Raw genomic sequence first — 20661 nt, 5'->3', positions numbered from 1 at the left:
AAGACACCACAAGGAATGGAAGTCTTCTCCTTGGGGACACATTATTGTTCTCAATGGGCTGGGGTGGAAATGGTCTCATCCTCCCCCGCTTTTAAAGGGGTTCTATCAAACATCAAACCCCTTTCTGGAAGATTACGTGCAGAAGGCCCTATTAAAAGGTGCCATAGAGAAACATGCGTATATTCGCCACCAGGCACTTCTCTTCAGTGTTCCTAAAAAGGATTCTTCTGAACAAAGAGTGATCCTCGACCTATCAACATTGAACAAGTACATTGTTTGCCAAAAGTTTCGGATGACTACTGTTGCCCAAGTATGTTCGGTCATTCTAAAAGGGAACTGGACAGTTTCTGGGAACTGGACAGTTTCTATAGATCTGAAAGATGCATACTGGCACATCCCTATTGCCACTCCCTTTCGGCCCTTCCTAGGGTTCCGGATAGGGAAAGAGACATACAGGTTCAAAGTTATGCCTTTTGGACTAAACGTTGCCCCAAGAATTTTTACAAAATTAGCAACGGTAGTTGTCCAGGAACTCAGGAAAGAAGGAATACAACTAATAGCTTACCTAGATGACTGGTCAATATGGGGGGCCACAAGAAAAGAATGCTTGAAAAACCTAAGAGCAGTGGTCAACAGACTCCAGTCAAAAGTTTTTATAATAAATTGGGAAAAATCCTGCCTCACGCCCAGCAGGCGTTTTCAGTGGCTGGGACTGTGTTGGGATACCCTTCAGGGCCTGTTGTCCCTCCCCATCAAAACTCAGAACAAAATAAGGAAAAACCTCAAAAGGTTCCTAGAGCAGCCCAGAGTTTCCAGACAGCAACTAGAATGCATGATGGGTCTACTGCAGTTTGCATCAGTAATAGATCCAATACTCAGATTGCAATTGAAAAACATGAACAAATTTTGGCAGTCACACGCAAGACAAAAGCTGCGAGACAGATCTTGCCAAAAGAATCAAAAAGTTGGGGAGATACTTCAGCCTTGGACCGGAAGGAATCTCTAGCGAAACAGGTCACCCTGACTCCTCCATCTGTAAGAGTGACAGTACACACAGATGGCTTGTTGACAGGTTGGGGAGGACTGGGAGGATTGTCAGTTGGCAGGGAGGTGGTCAGCTACTCTGAGGAAGTGTTATATCAATTTCCTGGAACTGATGGCTGTCTTTTTGTTTCTCAAGACACTCAGACCTCCAGAAGAGACACACATTTTGTTGGTTCTAGACAGCACGACTGCAGTGTCCTGCATCAAGAGATCGGGATCAAGTTCACCTCCTCTCAACATGGTAATGCTAGCCATCCTTTGTAGCCCTTCGTTGGCTGAGTCGGTTGAGCTTCGGACTGTCACCTGATGGGCTGGAGTTCAATTCCCCCGGCCGGCTGATGAAGAGTTAGAGGAATTTATTTCTGGTGATAGAAATTCATTTCTCGCTATAATGTGGTTCGGATTCCACAATAAGCTGTAGGTCCCGTTGCTAAGTAACCAATTGGTTCTTAGCCACTTAAAATAAGTCTAATCCTTCGGGCCAGCCCTAGGAGAGCTGTTAATCAGCTCAGTGGTCTGGTAAAACTAAGGTATACTTAACTTAGCCATCCTTCGGATGGCACAAGTAAAGAAGTAGCACCTGTCTGCAATTCACCTCACAGGGTCTCTCAACGTAATAGCAGACTCTATCGAGGAAAACGACAGCCTCAACAGAATGGATGTTGGACAACCACTCTTTTCAAACAATAGCCAACATGCTTCCACAACCGGAAGTGGACCTGTTCTCCACATACGAGAATCACAAACTTCCAGTATATGTATCTCTGAACTTGGACAATCAAGCAATAGCAAGAGATGCCTTCCTACAAGACTGGAACAATTGGAGGACAATATATCTTTTTCCTCCATTGTCCCAGATTTTGAAGGTTTTAAACAAACTCGTAACCTTCAAAGGAACAGCTTACTTAATAGGCCCAAATTGGCCATACAGGCATTGTTTCCTATCACTTCAACAACGGGTGAAAAGATTAATTCCACTGTTGTCCGCTGTTCTATCCCAGAAAGTAGGAGGGAAAATTGTTTATGCGTCCTACTTTCTGAGCCGAGACCTTCATGTATGGGTTTTTTTAAACATTATCTACCGTGAAAACTACTCACCCAACATTGCTATGTACCTAGTGCAAAAATTATGTATGTCATCTATCCGACAATACCAGTCTGTATGGAAGATATGGTTAGATTATATCCATACTTAGAGCCCAGTTGATATTTCTATAGAAACGCTTTTAAATTTTATAATATATCTTTTTGAAGACAAACGCCTAGCTGTTACAACAATCATGGCATACAAGGCAGCATTAACAGAACCCTTGCTTTATGGATTCAGGATTGACTCCAGCATAGAAGTCGTTACTTCCCTTCTGTGGTCTTTTGCTCTAGAAAGACCCGCTCCCGAAACTCCCAATTACTTGTTCCTTGAACAAGGTACTTGGACTTCTATCTAGCCCTCAGTTCAGCGGACCCAATACAAACACAATTCACAAGCTACACAAAGTGATCTTCCTGCATTAGCATCAGGAGCCCGTATTAGTGGGCTCTCTTAGACGGGGAGGATACATCACACAAACTGCTGGTAATGAATTATTATTGTCCCCAGGCCCATCATTCTTGGCTAAGAATGAGGATCCTTTAAGAAGGAAATCTATTCTTATAAGAAAACTCAATTTAGCAGACAAAACATTATGCCCAGTTCAAGTACATGAGGTTTACCTAGCGGTCACGGCAAACATCCCAGAAGGTCCGATTTTCCTACACCCAAGGGCTAAGAATAATTTTAGTGTCCCTAATTAAAAAAGCAAACCCACACTCCTTTCCTAGGTCACATGACATAAGGAAAGTAAGTACATCATTGGCCTTCTTCAGAAATGTCTCTTTTGAAGAAGTCTCCGAAGGTACAGGGTGGGCATCAGAGACAGTGTTCCTAAAACATTACTGCCATGAGCTCGAACAAATTCATCTGCACTGCATGTCAGTAGGTGGTATGGTTAGTCCTGACCCCATAGGCTCTACAGCAGAAAACCAGGGGTCTTCCTAACGGGTGAGTATGCTGACTATTGCTGGGGAAGATACGAAAAGACTGCAACCACACCCAGCATACATAGGTAAGTCACTACAGAACTTCACCCTAAAAATTCAAATTCTTGTTTAGTTTCTCGTTTCTTGTTTCCAAAACCCCAAAAGGTATTTTAGAATAAGGAATGGTTTTGAAACTTGTGGCTTGACCTCGGACCATAAATGTTTTTTCTTTGGGTTGTTTGGGATTAAAATTTTGAGAGCTTAAGCCTTTTGTCACCTGTCAATTTCTTTTGTAAAGCTCCTTGAGGATGATACAGCGACTATGCTATAAAAAAAACAGGTTTTGACGTAGGAAAAACCTATTTTTGGTAGTCGCTGTTGAGTCCTCAAAACCCCCCCCCACTTCCCTGACAAAAGGCACGAGATTTGGGCAAGGGATAAACCTACATTGACCAGCCAAGAGTAATGGAGCTGGTCTTTTGCCTGCCCTGATCCTAAACAAGATGGCAGATGCGCAATAGTCACGTCTTGCATTTTTTGACGTAGGAAAAACTGGGTTCAGCTTCGCTGAAGATAAGGGAAAATGCCCTCTTATCTTTGAGTTCATTATGCTCTATCAGGTGTCACAGTCTTTTCGTTATGACACAGTACCCAGCTACAAGACCAGGCTAGACAAATATTTCTTTGATACTAGTCTAGCCGCCATGGAGCGCTGGCACACCATGGGGGGTAACTCTTTGAGGACTCAACAGCAACTACCAAAAATAGGTTTCTCCTACATCAAACCTGTTTTTTTTTTTTATGTCATAAGCATTGGGTTGAATACTTGAAAACATATGGTATGTGTACCACCTAATGTAATTGAATCTGTAGCCTAATGACAAATGTTTCTCTTATGCAAAGCCTAGAGTCATACTCTTTAGGTTAAACATTGCAATAAGAATCACTCACACTATGAAAACCACAAATACAGTATGAGCTGGCCACTGCCACACCATCACCATCAGATATCCTTCTTGGCATCATAATTGGGGTATGGAAAATAGCTTTGGGATGCTGAGGACATTCTATAATTACATTCTATAATTAACCTACACACAAGCACTAAATACTATTAATGCCAGATTACAGAAAAAAAAAGGGTACATGATCACTGGCATAAAAAGTACTACTGACCACATGTTAGTTGGCTCATTGTACACTCCAATATGTTTGTTTTGTAACCATCCATGTGGTTTGGTTGAAGCTAATTAATAGTGATAGGAAAGGTCAGTGGCAGATATGGTTACTACAAGAGAAAAGGATGCCTGGTGTCACCTGTAAAAAGTGCTTTTGCATGTGCACCAGTAGCTTCATCGTACCTGAGCCACCCATTTCGGCATGTGGATTAGCTGCCAAAGGCTAGCTCATGTTTGTGTCTTAGCTACTCAAGATGTTTACAGTACTTGCTTTCATACAATGGATGTATTAGGCACTTATATCTGCTTTCTTAGCCTCATTTTTAGATATAATGAAATAGAATCCTTGTAATGAGCAGAAGTTTCCTTTTCAGGTAAAAAGTATCACAGTCAGTGGTGTAGTTGGCAATGCTGAGTTCAAGAATTGCTACAGTGGATCTGATATTGTCACTATCCACGATGAAGAGAAGACCTTACATCGATTAGCTGCACGAGCGCAGATTAATGAATGGCAGATTGATAATGAAGGTGAAGTCTTTTAATGTGTGATTTTATTTTATGAGGCTTCGTGAATAAAGAAGTTATATGATGTTTTGTTCTTGGCAAATTCGGCAGATAATCATATCATATCTTTCCTTGCAGAAGATGTAGTTGAAGACATGATCACTTTGAGTTTGGCAACTGGAGTAGTATGCAGACGGACAGCTTTAGTTGGGGTTGATCAGGATATGAAACCTGTGGGACATAATCCAGAGGTATGCTGAGGTCTCAGTTTAAGTCGTTTTATTGAGAGAACTGAGTCTGGTTTTCATTTGGACTACAGGTATATATATAGATAATAGTCATGATAAAGACCTTGAAAGAATGGTTTGTCACTGTCACTGGTGTTTTATTGGAAAATGAGAATAATTGTGGAAATCTATAGGTATTTGCTCAAATTACAAATTAATGTTTATTGAGAACTATAGCTTAGTACTTTAAGGGCCAAGCAACTAAGAGTTTACCATAGTGTAGCCCTGTTACCTCATCATTTTGTATCTTATGTAGCCCTATTACCTCATCATTTTGTATCTTATGTAACCCTATTACCTCATCATTTTGTATCTTATGTAGCCCTATTACCTCATCATTTTATATCTTATATAGCTGTATTACCTCATCATTTTGTATCTTATATAGCTATATTACCTCATCGTTTTGTATCTTTCCATCATTTTTGTTAGTAGTGTTGTTTGTCTCTATCATGTAGTTCTGTGACATTTTCCTGATGTTTTTGTAAATGCCAACCCAATGAATAGAGAAATATAAATAACCCAAAAGGAAGGGTTCCACTTCTTGAAAGGAGGGAGGTTATACAAAATGGAAGGTAAATGTGGCCTTTTGACTTCTTAATGTGGTGTGATTAAGGCACTTACTATAAGATAAATTTAAAAATTTATTCACTACACTCTTCATGGTATAACTTCAATTCAAACTGAACGTGGTCTGCTGGAAGTGTTCTTTACACTCTTCCTCCCGACCTCAGTAGCTGCTAAAATACATTCTTCTAAACGAAGGTCTGGGTTCTTTCTGTATGAGATGATGGAAAGGGATATAAGGTATGCTGCCTTCTATTGGTCTGCTCTGCTCTTCTTCAGTTTGTTGTCTTCCTTAACCAATATATATATACAATACTGTTAACCCCATCGTAACTCAAAAATATGAACCTACTTCATGTGATACTACCAGGTAGAAGTTATGTAATTCTGAATGGCTTGGGCAGTCTGGAAACATCATGAAAAAAAGATTACATAAAAGCTCTGATAAAATCACACTAATGAATCTGTTATAAGAGAAAAATCCTCTCCCCACCCCATCACAAAAAACATCTAACTTGCTTACAAATGCCAGGATGTGGAAAGTCTTCAATACCTTTCACATTGTTTGAATGGGCCATACTCCTAAATCCATAATTATAAGACACAAGAATTCTACTCCATTCAGTAACAGGTTACACTTTAAACTAGCTTTCCAATTATTATATCTATAATAGTACTGAACTTCAAGGACCTTAATTAGTTAGGTTTACGATTTTGTAACATACCTCCTAAGATTTTTTCTTAAATAACTTAATAGAGAACTGCCAGTCAGACCTGTAAAAGCACTTGTCATTAGTCCTTGAGAAAAATGAGAAGGTGCATTCTTTAATTCAAAAAGGTTGTGTATTGCAAGAATATAAGGAAGCTCTAGCAGCAAGGACAGTTTTCCTTGGTTGTCAGTCTGGCTCTTCAGGTGTTTGATGATATCCAGAGTTCAAATCTAATGATGGAAAGAAAGAATGGTTATGGAATTTATACAAAATCTCCTCAGTTGAAGGCAAAGGAATTACATTACTTTTAGTAATGGTGTTTAACTTGGGATAACCATCCAAAATTGTTACAGAGCCATTCTTTTTACTCACAACTATGATAGATTACCAAGGAGAACCAGGTAAAGAAATCATTCCTTTTCCATAATTGTCTCTAAATGTCAGTTAACTTATGAAAGAGGTACTTCACATGGAGAGGTTACAACAGGCCAGCGATTACCTGTGTCTGTATGAACGGGTAAGGTACTGCAATAACCAGGGGGTTTATGTTCTAAAATGATATTGTTTTGATGCTTTTCAACCAGTGAGATGTTCATATCATATTTATGAGGAGTCGATTGCAAAGTAATTTCTTGTAATTTTTGAACCTGATCAATGTCTCTTACCCATCAATAACCTGTACAAGACTGTATGGCTGCATATAATCATCCAAAACTTTCATTAAAAAAATAGTTGCTGTGCAATATGCATGTTCCCATTTAAACACAATACCATATCTTGCACACCACAAGATTTTATTCATACCTCAGTTATTGTTCTTGTACCATCTCTTATTATCACTTTCTTGACTAGCCTCAATCATAACAGGTTGAGGGATGTAACTCATATGGATTGATGCTTATTTTCTGGGATCAGTAGTAACATTAGGACAGGTTTTTCCTTTGGGAAGGACACGGCAAAATTTTCATCCTCTTCCTTGTAGCTGTCATTTCTTACCCCTTCACATATGGCATCCTTAGAGATGTAGTGGACATATGCACATATGCAAGTGCTTTATTTTCTCTAGAGCTCTTCTTTTCCTATTTAGCTACCTGTATTGACCAGAGATTTGGGTCCCTACTTATCATAGCCCCCAGGAGCACCATGGTTCCTGCAGGTCACAATCAGTATTCTGTAGCATTTGACATTTCAAACCACAATCCTAAGTTGCAATTTAGGTTGTATTTAAGTGATGGGTTTGTGGTCAAACAAATGTTTGTAATGAAACAAAATGGATGTCGTCATCAAAACCATCAATCGTAACAAGTGCCCTTCTGCCACCCCACTGGCCTTGTTGCTAACGTTCCATATGCTGTAGTAGAGAAAAATATGGCAGTAGCCTACTGAGGAGCTGAGGCGTAGGTGACGCATGTGCAGTATTGCTGTACTAGGGATCTTCTTATGTCTTTAGTCAAAAGACTGTAGTGTCTGTGGCATAAGACCATGAATGTGGTCTATGTACTGTATAAGTCATGAAAGAGAAATTATGCCTTATAAAAACAAATTTTATTATTAACGATACTTTTTACAAGTATAGACTTTATTGCCTATTTCAAACGTTTATAAGAATACTGTATAATGTATTCCAGCAGATGCATCCATCACAAAGTCCAGGCGGGTGGTTGTTTGGGTGCAGTTCTGGACTGCACATTCCATCATATGTGAGTATATCTCAAATTTGCAGCAGTTTCTTTCGACAATATGATGGAAGGTTTAGGTGCTGCCAAGTTTCATTGTTTAGATCAGATATTATATATACTGTAACCTGAAATTTTTTTTATTAAAAATGAGTATTGCATGATTACTTTTGCTAGTGTAAGTTTCAAAATCTGTTTTATTTAGAAGAAATGCAAAACATTCAAATTTTGAAGCTGTTTTAAGTATCCTAGAAAGGAATTATTGCACTGTAACCTAGGTACAGTACTTGAAGATTGGAAGGTTTTCAAGAATAGAACATCTTTTCCCTGTAGATGCTTGGAAAAATTGTGTAAGAAACTTATATATGATACATGTCTGTTTGGCTCGTTTATTACTGATGCCATGATTTTTAAATATACTAGAGATATTTTGCAGTGATGCTACAAATGTAGCCAAATATAAATAAAAGTATGTAATAGGGTAGTGCACTTTAATGCATACAAGGTACATTCAAAGTTGGTGGAGATTACGTTGGAGAGTCTTGCTCAGTAGACAAAATGAATGAGGCACAATGATTACGTCTTATCAGTACTGAAGCTAGGAGCTTTTGATGATACATTTGTATGAAACATAAAAGACTGGTGTGTACTGTCACCTTAGATACTATTCACTGACATCTGAAAATAGCAAATGCAACATAGTGTTCAGCAGAATCATAATGACTAATGCATAATGACCACAGTTTAAAACTATTTATTCTAGTTGCTATTATGTAGGTCATATGCTTAGACATTTGTATGAATCAAAGATGACTGTAATGTATTGTTTCTCTAGGTGACCAATACTGTACTGACAGCTATAAAGTTTGATAATTATAATAACAGAAAGTGATAAACATTTCCTCCTGAGACAGAAATTATAATTTTTTTTTCTTCCATTGCACAGCTTTTATGTTTGTTGAGTCTAGCTTTGTCTGAGGGTTGGGAGTGTTAATCTTGAAAACCAGTTGCTCATAGCCCTTAAGTTGCACTTGTGGACTTGACCTTCATTTTATAAGATATGCATAAATTTCTTTGACGTTTTCGTATCTTATATGCTAGCAAATTCCAGAACTTCCTCTCAGGATATGAGGAACATTGCCCTGGAATTTGCCAAAAGTAACGTTTTGCCAGTACTGCACCCCTTTGGTTCTAAGAATATTAGAGCAGGTGGAAGTTCATTCAGGAAAGAATAATGGTTTTATGAAAAATCAAGAACTAAGGGAGAGCAATGCTGTGTGACACCATTCACACTAACAGGAGACTTATGAAAAAGTAAGTTTCTGCAAAGAAAAATAGGCAATCACCAAATTGACATGAAATTACTGTAACCAATAAGTTGGTTTTTGGGTGGTTCAGAGCACATAGAATAACTTTTATTCTATGGAAGTTTTTGCTAGGGACTAGGGATGGACATGCTGAGTGGTAAGGTATTGCTACAGACACAGAGAGGAAAGATTCCTCATTAACCAAGTTAAAGGAGAACCTGATGGCTGATAATGAGTGACTTTTTCATGTGCCAGTGGAATTCATGTTGCTGTTCTTTGGAGTCCAGATTAAATTTTAGGATGCGACCATCAAGATTTCTCTTTACTGTACTAAAATATAGAAACTATTGAAAATTTCATTAAAGTTTCTCAGCCTCAGTAGGTGCAACTGGCTTTTGCAAAGTACAGTAATGTTTGAATCTTTGAAACTTAGGTGTTTTTCAAAATTGCATATTATACCAAACAGAAACCTCTCAGCTCAACAGATGCTTCAGGCTCCTTCGCATTTGGGAACGGTGGGAACAAAAGGGAGCGGAATCTTGGATAGTGTCTGTCCTGAAGGAGGGCTACACTATCCCCTTTTTGAACAAACCTCCTCTCATCTGCAAGCCTGTCGAATTGACAGCTTACTCTCCAGGCTCAGAGAGATTTGCTGCTCTCTTGCTAGAGGTGGAGTCCCTTGTTCAGAAAGAGGCTATAGAGCTAGTAGAGGACATTCATTCTCCGGGATTCTACAACTGTCTCTTTGTGGTGCCCAAGTCATCGGGGGGCTGGAGACCCGTTTTGGACGTAAGTGCTGTAAATGTCTTTGTCAAAAAGACAACATTCAAGATGGAAACAAACCATTCGGTCCTTGCATCCATTCGCCGGGGAGAATGGATGGCATCCATCATCATGCAGGATGCATACTTTCACATTCCAGTACATCCGACTTCGAGAAAGTACCTCAGGTTTGTGTTTCAGGACAAGGTGTTCCAATTTCGGGCTCTTTGCTTCGGCCTCTCAACAGCACCGCAAGTGTTCACCAGGGTGTTAGCTCCCCTAGCGAAATGGCTTCATTTGATGGGGACAAAGATCTCCCTATATCTAGACGACTGGCTACTATGTTCCCGCTCTAAAGCTCAGTGTACAGAGGACATTCGCACGACTCTTCTTTTGGCTCAAGAATTGGGCCTTATCAATCGGGACAAGTCTTCCCTGATGCCTTCTCAGGAAATTCCTTATTTAGGGATGACGATCAACTCTCGGGATTTTCGGGTTTTTCCATTCAAGAAGAGAATAGAAAAGTGTCTCCAGACATTGGAAAATTTTCTGAATCTAAACTTTTGCTAATCAGTGGATGAGTCTTCTAGGTACCCTCTCATCCATGGAACAATTCGTCACGCTGGGAAGACTTCACCTGAGACCCCTCCAGTTCTTCCTCAAAGCCAGCTGGAACAGGAAAAAGTTTCAGGACTCGTTCGTGTTCCCAATAACGATGGAAATCAAGGAGGATCTTCGTTGGTGGAATTCCAGGAAGAGACTATCAGAAGGGAAATCTCTTCATCCTTTGAACCCCAGCCTAGAGTTCTTTTCAGATGCGTCGAACCTAGGTTGGGGAGCTCTTTTGGGATTAAAAGAAGTGTCAGGGACCTGGTCACAGGAACAGCAGAACTGGCACATCAATGTGCCTACAGTGCTTCACTTCAGAAATTCGGGGGAGGACAGTAGCAGTGCATTCAGACAACACGACGGCACTGGTGTACATCAAGAAACAAGGAGGAACCCACTCTTTCTCCCTGTATGAAGCAGTAAGGGACCTTCTTCTTTGGTTACACTAGAACAACACTCAAGTGACAATGTGTTTTATCCAGGGGAGACTCAATGTTCTCACGGACGAATTGAGTCGTCAAAGACATATCCTTCCCACAGAATGGACATTAGACCCCTTGGTTTGTCTGGATCTGTGGAAGCTCTGGGGGAAACCCATGATAGATTTGTTCGCGTCCTCCAGAAAATCACCGACTTCCTCTCTTCTGCTCACCAGTTCCAGATCTGCAGGATTGGTCCAATAAAGATCTGTATGCCTTTCCCCCATTCAGTTTAGTGAGGCAAGTCATCAACAAATTCCGGTCTCATCAAAACCTATCCATGATCTTGATAGCCCCCTTCTGGCCAGAAAAAGAGTGGTTCCCATATCTATTAGAACTTCTTGCGGACTTCCCAAGACTGCTGCCACAGAAGCAACAACTCGGGCAACCTCACTTCCATCGGTTCCACCGAAACCTGTCTTCTCTGGCCCTAACAGGGTTCAAACTGTTAGGCGACTGCTCCGAAAGAAGGGGTTTTCAAGAGCAGCTGCAGACGCAGTTGCGAAATGTAGAAGACAGTCTTCAGATAATGTCTACCAGGAAAGTGGTCCATCTTCAGGTCCTGGTGCAGACAAAATAACGTGTCCTCTTCTGAGACCTCTGTGGCAGAAATAGCGGACTTTCTTCTGTTCCTACACTTCGCTAAAGGACTTTCCACCTCTACCATTAAAGGATACAGAGATATGCTTAGCTCAGTTTTCTGCCATAAAGGAGTGGACTTATTGTCGAACCAGGATTTGTTCAACCTTGTTAAGTCCTTTGACACTGCAAAGCTTGAAGACAAACCTTTGCTGCCCTGGAACTTAGACATGGTCTTTAAGTGGCTTTCCAGTTCACGTTTTGAGCCCATGCAATCTATCTCTTTAAGGGATCTAACCAGGAAAACTCTTTTTCTGGTTGCCTTGGCCACTGCTAAGAGGTACAGTGAAATCCATGCTTTAGACAGAAACACAGGATTTTCTCAGGGGAATGCAGTTTGCCCCCTTTTCCCTAGACTTTCTGGCTAAGAACGAATCGCCATTGAATCCATGACCTCGTTCTTTTGTGATCAAGAACTTGTCCGAGATAGTGGGTCCGTCTGAAGAAAGAACCAACTCTGTCCAGTAAGGACCCTTAAGTTTTATCTTCACAGAACGAAGGACATTCGTGGTACTTCAAGAAACCTTTGGTGTTCTGTGAAATATCCCTCTAGACCCTTGTCTAAGAATGCCCTGGCATTTTTTCTGAGGAATCTTATTTCCGAAGCACATTCCTTGGTGAACGAAGACTCACTCTCCTCTTTCAAGGTAAAACCCCACGAAATAAGAGCAGTCGCTACGTCTTTGGCGTTTTAGCGCAATTTATCCCTCACGTCAATTGTGCAAGCGATGTTTTGGAAGTGCAAGTCGGTGTTTACATCGCATTATTTAAGGGATACTGAGACTACTTATGATCAATGCAGTACCTTGGGTCCGTTATACATGGCTGGCGTGGTGTTGGGGAAGGAAACGTAGAAAGCAATGTCCTTTCTTTAATCTCTTCGCCTTGGTTAGTGTGTTGAGTTTTGGGGAGCCTGGGAGTACTATGTACTTGGAGTATATACCCTCCAGTCTTTTGGTTTTACGGTTGGGTATTAGTGTTTTTAATTTGATTTTTGGTGGTTATGGTGACTATTTACTTTGGTTATTTTGTGTGGTACTGCACCCTGGGCAGGGGCATCTTGTTGTACTTTGCTAGCCCTTGGAAATTGGTCCATCGCTAGAAAGCACCCACTGTAGTAGTAGGCCCTCAAGGGTTTACCGCCTCACCTCTACTGGGTAAGATGAGTGCCAACCAGAGGCAGTATCTACCTGTAGCAGCTCTCTTATCAGGTAAGGTTCAACAACATTGATGCAATGTTAGCAGATTTCTATTCTCAAACTCATTACTATTACTGTAATAATGTTTTGGGGTAGATGTGTCCAACATTCCCACCTCCATTCAGTGTGGGAATCAGCTATGTAATTACTGGGTAAGTTAATTATAGAAAAATGACATTTTATAATAATATAAGGTTTTATATATACTTACCCAATAATTACATAATCGGAGCCCACCCGCCTCCCCTCACTTGGACATAAGGGCATAAACATATTGAAGCTCTTTGCTATGTTGTAGCTTCTCTTACACCCGAAAGTGGGCAGGGCACGTCGCCATAACCAAAACAAACTAGCGTGACCCACAATTTCAAAATGTTGAGCTGCTAGTTAAAAGAAACTAATAGCTATGTAATTACTGGGTAAGTATATATAAAACTTTATTTATATAAAACTTTATTTATATAAAACTTTATTATAAAAATGTCATATTTTCTGTCCTAAGCTAACCTATTCTTTACACTTACAATTGAGACCTCATAAGCCGAGTGCCTATTAGGAACAAGATTATCCAAACATTTCTATATTATTTTGTACTTTGTTCAGCTTTTGATTTGCTAAGAAGCGACACTGTAAATTGTAAGTATGTTGTGTCCTTTGTCTAGTCTTTTCTTTACTGTATTTTTATTATTTAAGTCGTCTCATTATTTTTATTTGTTCGGTCATTTCATTATTTTTATTTGTTCAAGTCCTTTCATGATTTTTACTTCGTTTTCTTCCAGTCAATAGCAATGTCTGCTCCGCCTCGTAGTGCTGGATTTTCATTTGGCTCAATGGTAATTTTCCTTTTAATATTCTAAGTTGGTGTTCGTGTATGTACATATGCTTGAGATTTATTGAATACCTCAAGTGATTGTTTTTATATACATTTAGAAGGGCATGAGTCTTACTGAATACCTGAATTGTTTTGCATACAGTACCTTGCCTTATCATATTAACTACTGTAATCTTATACATTTGTTAACTGTAACTGTAGCATTTCTAGAATCAATCCCTAGGAATATGCTCAGTATTTTCTAGCTAAAACAGTCAAGTGTTGCTCTCATACAGTCACTTACCATTCATTATTAGGAACAAAATTATTCAAACATTTCTGTAATATTATTTTATATGTTCAGCTTTTAATTTGCTAAGAGGCAACACTGTAAATTGTAAGTATGTTGTGTCCTTTATCTAGTCTTTTCATTACTGTATTTTTATTAGTTAAGTCGTCTCATTATTTTTATTTGTTCGGTCATTTCATTATTTTTATTTGCTCTAGTGCTTTCATGATTTTTACTTTGTTTTCTTGCAGTCACTACCATTGTCTGCTCAGCCTCGTAGTCGTGGATCTTCATTTGGCTTATTGGTAATTTTCCTGTTAATATTCTAGTTGGTGTTCGTGTATGTATATATGCTTAAGATTTATTGAATACCTCAAGTGATTGTTTTTATATACATTTAGAAGGGCATGAGTCTTACTGAATACCTGAATTGTTTTGCATACAGTACCTTGCCTTATCATATTAACTACTGTAATCTTATACATTTGTTAACTGTAACTGTAGCATTTCTAGAATCAATCCTTAGGAATATGCTCAGTATTTTCTAGCTAAAACAGTCAAGTGTTGCTTTCATACAGTCACTGACCATTCATCAAGACACCATACTTATTGAGTTCAGTCCTTTCATTATTTTTACTTTTCTTGCAGCCAAAATCAGAGTCCCTAGCTTTCTTGCAGAATGAAGCAAGAATGTATCTTCCCATGTGTTGTCAAGCTTCTCCTCGTGGTTTAGCTTCATTTGGCTCAAAGGTAATTTTCCTTTGAACAAGTAGAATTGATTCTGAAGATGGTTGTGTACACATGTATATGTGCATGTTCTACTGAACATCTGAAGTGGGTGTTTTTGCATACATGTAAATATAGTATGTGTAAGTTTTACTGAATATCTGAGGTGGATGTTGTATTTACATGTAAATATATACAAGTTTTACTGAATACCTGAAGTGGATGTTTGTATATTCATGTAAATATTTATGTTTTACTGAATGCCTGAAGTGGGTGTTTGTTTATCCAGTACATGTAAATATGTATAAGTTTTACTGAATATCTGAAGTAGGTGTTGTGTATGTGTATATGCATAAGATATATTGAATGCATCAGGTGATTGTTTCTGTATACATGTAGAAGTATACATGTTTAAGTTTTACTAAGTACTGTACCTTAATTGTTGAGCATATCTTGCTTTATTGTGTTAACTATTGTAACATTATACATTTGTTACCTGTAAATGAAACTTTCATGGAAACAATCCCTAGGCATATGCCTATTTATTTTCTTGCTAAAATGGTCAAATGTTGCTGTCATACAGTCGTTGACTATTCATAAACACACCAAACTTCTAAGTTCCTTTAATTATTAGTTGTTCCAATGGGAATACAAACCAATGCTTTCATAAATGGAGTTTCTCACACAAGGTGTGCTGGGCTGCTACTGTCTCACAATAAAACAAAATCCTATCACATAGGCCTCCACCCTCATGCAACCTCACTGTGTTCTCAGCTCTGTGAGTGCCTAGTTGCATTTTTTCCACTTTTTGATGGTGAGATTTCTTTTTGTATGTGCCACTTGTGCTTGATATTCTTGTGCTTTCCACTGTATCCAGTTACCCTTGTGTGTTTTTACCTTTCTGGTAGCCAGGTGAATGAAGAAGTAATAGAAATTTGTGAAGTTCTTGGGCAGGTCATTAGTGTGCTTTATTGTTCAGTGTGGGTGACCACCTTTGTGTATGCTGTGATTTGTATGTGTTGTACTAGTGTTGTGAGCTCGTGTCTGGTATTATGGCTGCTGTGGAGGGAATAAGCTGGAATTCAGGCGATGTATTGACAGTGGCAGGTTGTGCAGTAAATTTATGCTTCCGATGGCAGGAGATCGGTACTCAGTTTGTTTTTCGTGTTGGGGAGAAAAGGTTCGAGGCACAACAAGAAGAGGCATATGAAGGGTGGTACATCTTCCAGAAAAACTATTGTAAGCCCTTCCACTCCCTCCCATGATTCGGTCTTCTCCAAGGCTCCCTCCGTCGTCGACTTCTCTTGTATCTACTATCAGCGTCTGAGAAAGAAACTGTGCCAGGCAGATGGAGATGGTAGAAGCGACATAGAAATGTTAGACATCCTTCAAGAAGGTTTGAGAATCTAATATAGTGGCCCAAGTGAGTTTCTCGCAGGTGGTCCCCCACCTTCCCCCAACACCAATGAGCAGAGGGAGGTCTTCAGTGGTGGTGATCCTGTTTTTCTTGCAGGTACACAATGATGCTTTGAATGATGAGAAGCTCCAGCATCTCCTCACTTTGAAACTGGGTGATGAGAGGATCCATCTTGCCCCTCTTCAACTTGGGGCTTGTGAGAGAGGGGAAACATCTGATGGCTCTGAGGCCGAGTTGGGAGGTTCCAGATGTCAAGAAATTTGTCATGATCTTCTCCATTCTGTGACAGATCGTCAAGAAATCTCAAGATCTCATTGCAATCCCCTCCACTGCAGGACTGGAGGCGGGGGGCAGCATGGTGACTCCAAAGGGAGAGTCACTCCGCCCGAAACATTGCGACATTTTCATTAGGTGCCCCCTTCACTCCAAGACCTGACATTGAGAGTTTCGTTGTGACTCAATTAGATTCGAAGCTAGAGAGGGTGCCTATGCTTAATGTCTCAGAGGGCAGAGTCACGACGATAAGGGCCCTGCAACTGACCTGTTCACAATGGCTGTCAATGCAAAGTTGCCCCTGTACTGATCCCTTATCCCAGACCAAAGAGCGGCAAAACAGGATGCCTTCCAACATCCGGGGGACAACATGGATATACTGTATATGCCTTCCCACTGTACTGCCAGCTTAAGAGGGTCCTGAACAGGCTTTACCAGTCCTGGGGACTTCAAATGACCCTTATGGCCTCAGGTGGAATGGCATGCAGATCTGCTGCACAATCAGATAGACATCCTGATAGAGATGTCACAGGCGCCCGACCTTCGGGTATAGGAGCACAACAAAAGGTAGCCATCCTCCAGTTTCATGGTTAGAGGTTATCCAACAGCTCCTCAGATAGGAGGGTATTTCAGAGGACTCAGCAGCATCCATCATATACAGTATACCCTCAGACACCCCCTCCAGCAGGGTCTACTAGAGTAAGTAGGCAGAGTACTGTCATTGATGCTGTTGCAAGGGTCACAATCTTCTCAAAACCTGTAAAAGAGGTAGCAGACCTCCTAGTCTTTCTCAGACAGGACAACTTCCTTTTGTTAACAGCCACCAAGGGGTAAAGGGCAACCCTTGCACATCTTCCAACTGAGGGGCATCAACCTTTCCAGATCATGGGGAACTATCAGCCACCATCCAGGAGTTCCAGGAGAGGTGTCCCCTAGAGAGCTGTAGGCATGAGATTGGGACATTATGAAGGTCCTCACTAGTCTATGTGGTGTGCACCCTACATGCCCCCACAGAAGGCCTCTGACAGAAACCTGACCCTGAGGACAGTGTTCCTCCTGGCACTCACCTCTGTCAAGAGATTGAGTGGGCTACATGGCCTCTCCTTCATCATGGCCCACCCCAAGGGATGGTCCTCCCTGTCCATGGAATTCATCCCAGAGTTCATGGCCAAGACTCAGAAGCCACTGGTCCTGTATCTGAAATATTGTTGCGCCCAGTAAGTGTGCAGGGATAGTACCCTAAGGTCTGGCTGTAAGTTAAGTATATCTTAGTTTAACCAGACCACTGAGCTGATTAACAGCTCTCCTAGGGCTGGCCCGAAGGATCAGATTTATTTTACGTGGCTAAGAACTAACTGGTTACCTAGCAACGGGACCTACAGCTTATTGTATTGTGGAATCCGAACCACATTATGATGAGAAACGAATTTCTATCACCAGAAATAAATTCCTCTAATTCTTCATTGGCCACTCAGAAAGTCGAACGCTGGGCCAACAGCGTGCTAGCCGAGAGCTCTACCCACCCCTCCAGTGAAGAACTTGGTCTAAGAGACTGTCTGTCAATATGGGCAAGACAAAGAAAGAAGTCTCCAAGAATACCATCTCCTTCTGGCTGAGGGAGGCCATCAGAAGGGTCTGTGACTCCAAGCAGAATGGAGGAGAGAGCCCAGGATGGGGGAAGGCCCACAACACCAAGGGGATAGGTCCTTTGGTGAAGTACAGGGAAAATAAACAGCTCCCTCCTGCAGGTACTGAAGGTGGCCAAGTGGAGGCAGATATCCACCTTCACCTCCTTCTACCTGAGGAACCTGGTGCAAAAGTTCTCAGACAAATTCACTTTGGGCCTGTAGAAGTGGCCCAACAAGTGATATAAAGGCATTGAGTTCCCCTGGACGAGGAGCTATGCTGAGAGGGACACAAGCACCAGATGATGTGCCTGGGGCAGGGGGCGAGCATAAGGCAGAAGTCCTACCTTTACACTTATTAGTTTAGGCCTGTAACCGTAGTGACCTGAGGGTGGAGTTGAGTGTAATTTATCCTACCCGCATGAGGCACCCCCTATGGGGTAGTAGGGACAGATCATCTCTCCTCCAGAGAGTCAGCCTCTATTTGTGAAACTGTAGGTTTGTATTTCTGTCAGAACAAACTACAGATTTTTAAGTAATATGTATTTCTTCTAGGATACAAACCTACTCTTTCATAAGAGAACTTTTATCCACTGCAGCTGCCCTTTGATTTGTAAGGTGTCAAAGAAACGAGCAGGTAAAAGTTACTGCTACTTTATTACAGATCCAGGCAGCTTATATAGTGGCCGACTGACGCCGGCCCGCGAGAGACAATGGAATTGACTGTGACCTGAGGTCGAAACAATAAACAATAATATACAGTGAACGAGTACAAATTACAATACAAAACATACAGAGCTACAATATGGATACAGTCTTGATGCCTGTGAATGAAGAAACATGTGATACACAATGTGTGACATTTGTATAAATACGCATAAAGTAAAATGATTAAAATGCGTGACCTGGCACGTTTTAGGCATGACTAATTGAGCTTGAAGAAAATGGGAAGTCACCAAAGAAAACAAGCTCAGCGGAGACTTAATTAATGGCGCCGCCGAAACACTATCCTGGCGCCGGCGTGGTGACTTTACAAATACTCCCAAGACGAGGGACGCGTCTGACTAATCCCCTGTATCTGCTGGGACGCTGAAGGGTGCCGCGGCTCCTTGAAGATAACGGAGGGGCCTCCCGCCTGTGAGGCTGCTGGGGTGGTCCCTTCCTGGGGCGGGGTGGGGTGAGGCGTGCTGGAGTGCGGTTGGGCGGAAGGGGTGCTGCGTCGCTGCCGGGACTCTCTGACAGGAAGGCGGGCTTTAACCGGTCTATGGAAACCCAGTCGTCCTTGCCTGGGAGTGCCAGCTGGGAACGCCTTGCTGTTCCGTTCCAGCACGGAAGGGTCCCCTGTAGGGCTTAGTTAGTGGTGGACGGACGGCGCCGACTCTGACGAAGACGTGGGTGGCGGATGACAGTTGTGGTGGCATGAAGGTGGTTGCTTTGTCGATGTATGAGCGCCTGCAAGGGGCGAACTTGCCGCCACGTCGCGGAGCCTCTGCAGTGATGGGGAGTGGCGTTCATCCGTCACGAGCTCTCCCGGCACCACGAGGGGTTCCCCCAGGTTTGTTCAGCTGCGGATGGGGTGCCGTCGGCTCTGGGGCGGTCCTCAACCCGAGGAGGACCCATGGCAGCTGATGTTTCCAGTCCTCGGCGGTGCAGCGGGCCATGAGGGATGACTTTAGGGACCTGTGGAACCGTTCGACCAGGCCGTTGGCCGCTGGGTTGTACGCTGTGGTGGTGTGGTGTGTGGTTCCCAGCAGTTGAGCCAGGGCAGACCACAACTCGGAGAGGAAAGCGGGCCCCTGTCGGTTGTGATGTGGTCCGGGACGCCTTGGCGGCTAACCCAACTGGAGAGCAGGGCCTCGGCGCACGCGCTGGCGGTGGCTTCTTGCATGGGTGTGGCCGGGCCACCTCGTTGAACGGTCTACCACCGTCAGGAGGTATCTGGATCCGCCTGATGGGGAAGGGGCCCGACGACGTCGATGTGGATGTGGCCGGCAGCGCCCTGGCTGTGGGAACTTCGCCTACCCCGACTGCGTGTGACGACCCACCTTACTGGTCTGGCACTGCAGGCACTGTTTTGCCCAGGCCGTGGCGTCCTTTTGCACCCGTGCCAGACGAACTTTTTGAAAGCAGTTTGGCGTGGTCCTGCCGGAGGGTGTGAGAGGCCGTGGAATTATGTCGAATACCTGGCGGCGGCGTGAGGCTGGAACCAAAGGGCGGGGCTGACCTGTGCTGATGTCACAGAGCAGGCTGGGGCCTTCGGGCGAGGGTCACGTCCGCCACTTGAGGGATGTGATGGCGGTGCGGTATGCTGGGGTTTCTGGGTCAGCGGCCTGTTCTCTGGCAAGGTCCTGGTAATCTACACCAAGCTGCACTGCGTTCAACTCGACTCTGGAGAGGGCGTCTGCTACGGGATTTTTCTTGCCGGGAGGTACCTGACGGAACAGGTAAATTCGGCTATGGCTGAGAGGTGGCGCTGCTGTCTGGAAGACCATGCGTCCCCCTGCTTCGTGAAGGTGAACCAGTGGCTGGTGGTCTGTGAAGAT

At 42.3% G+C, this 20661-nt stretch overlaps 1 protein-coding gene across 16 annotated transcripts in view; it reads left to right on the top strand.

The window, feature by feature from the left end:
* LOC136832066 (von Willebrand factor A domain-containing protein 5A-like) overlaps window positions 1-20661 on the top strand; it is a 200228-nt gene that overhangs the window by 146376 nt on the left and 33191 nt on the right. For 5 of the 16 annotated variants that reach the window (XM_067092655.1, XM_067092659.1, XM_067092667.1 and 2 more), the window contains 6 exons: window positions 4613-4766; window positions 4881-4993; window positions 7935-8006; window positions 13757-13810; window positions 14329-14382; window positions 14726-14827. In XM_067092655.1, coding sequence (XP_066948756.1) covers window positions 4613-4766; window positions 4881-4993; window positions 7935-8006; window positions 13757-13810; window positions 14329-14382; window positions 14726-14827 — 549 coding nt within the window. The remainder of the gene's footprint in view (window positions 1-4612; window positions 4767-4880; window positions 4994-7934; window positions 8007-13756; window positions 13811-14328; window positions 14383-14725; window positions 14828-20661) is intronic. The other 11 variants (XM_067092656.1, XM_067092660.1, XM_067092658.1 and 8 more) reach the window with 6 other exon arrangements.

This window comes from Macrobrachium rosenbergii, chromosome 49 (genome assembly GCF_040412425.1).
Source record: "Macrobrachium rosenbergii isolate ZJJX-2024 chromosome 49, ASM4041242v1, whole genome shotgun sequence".
In the NCBI taxonomy this organism is placed as follows: domain Eukaryota; kingdom Metazoa; phylum Arthropoda; class Malacostraca; order Decapoda; family Palaemonidae; genus Macrobrachium; species Macrobrachium rosenbergii.
The sequence above is the reverse complement of the archived record's forward strand: the minus strand, read 5'-3'. Positions and strand labels throughout refer to the sequence as shown.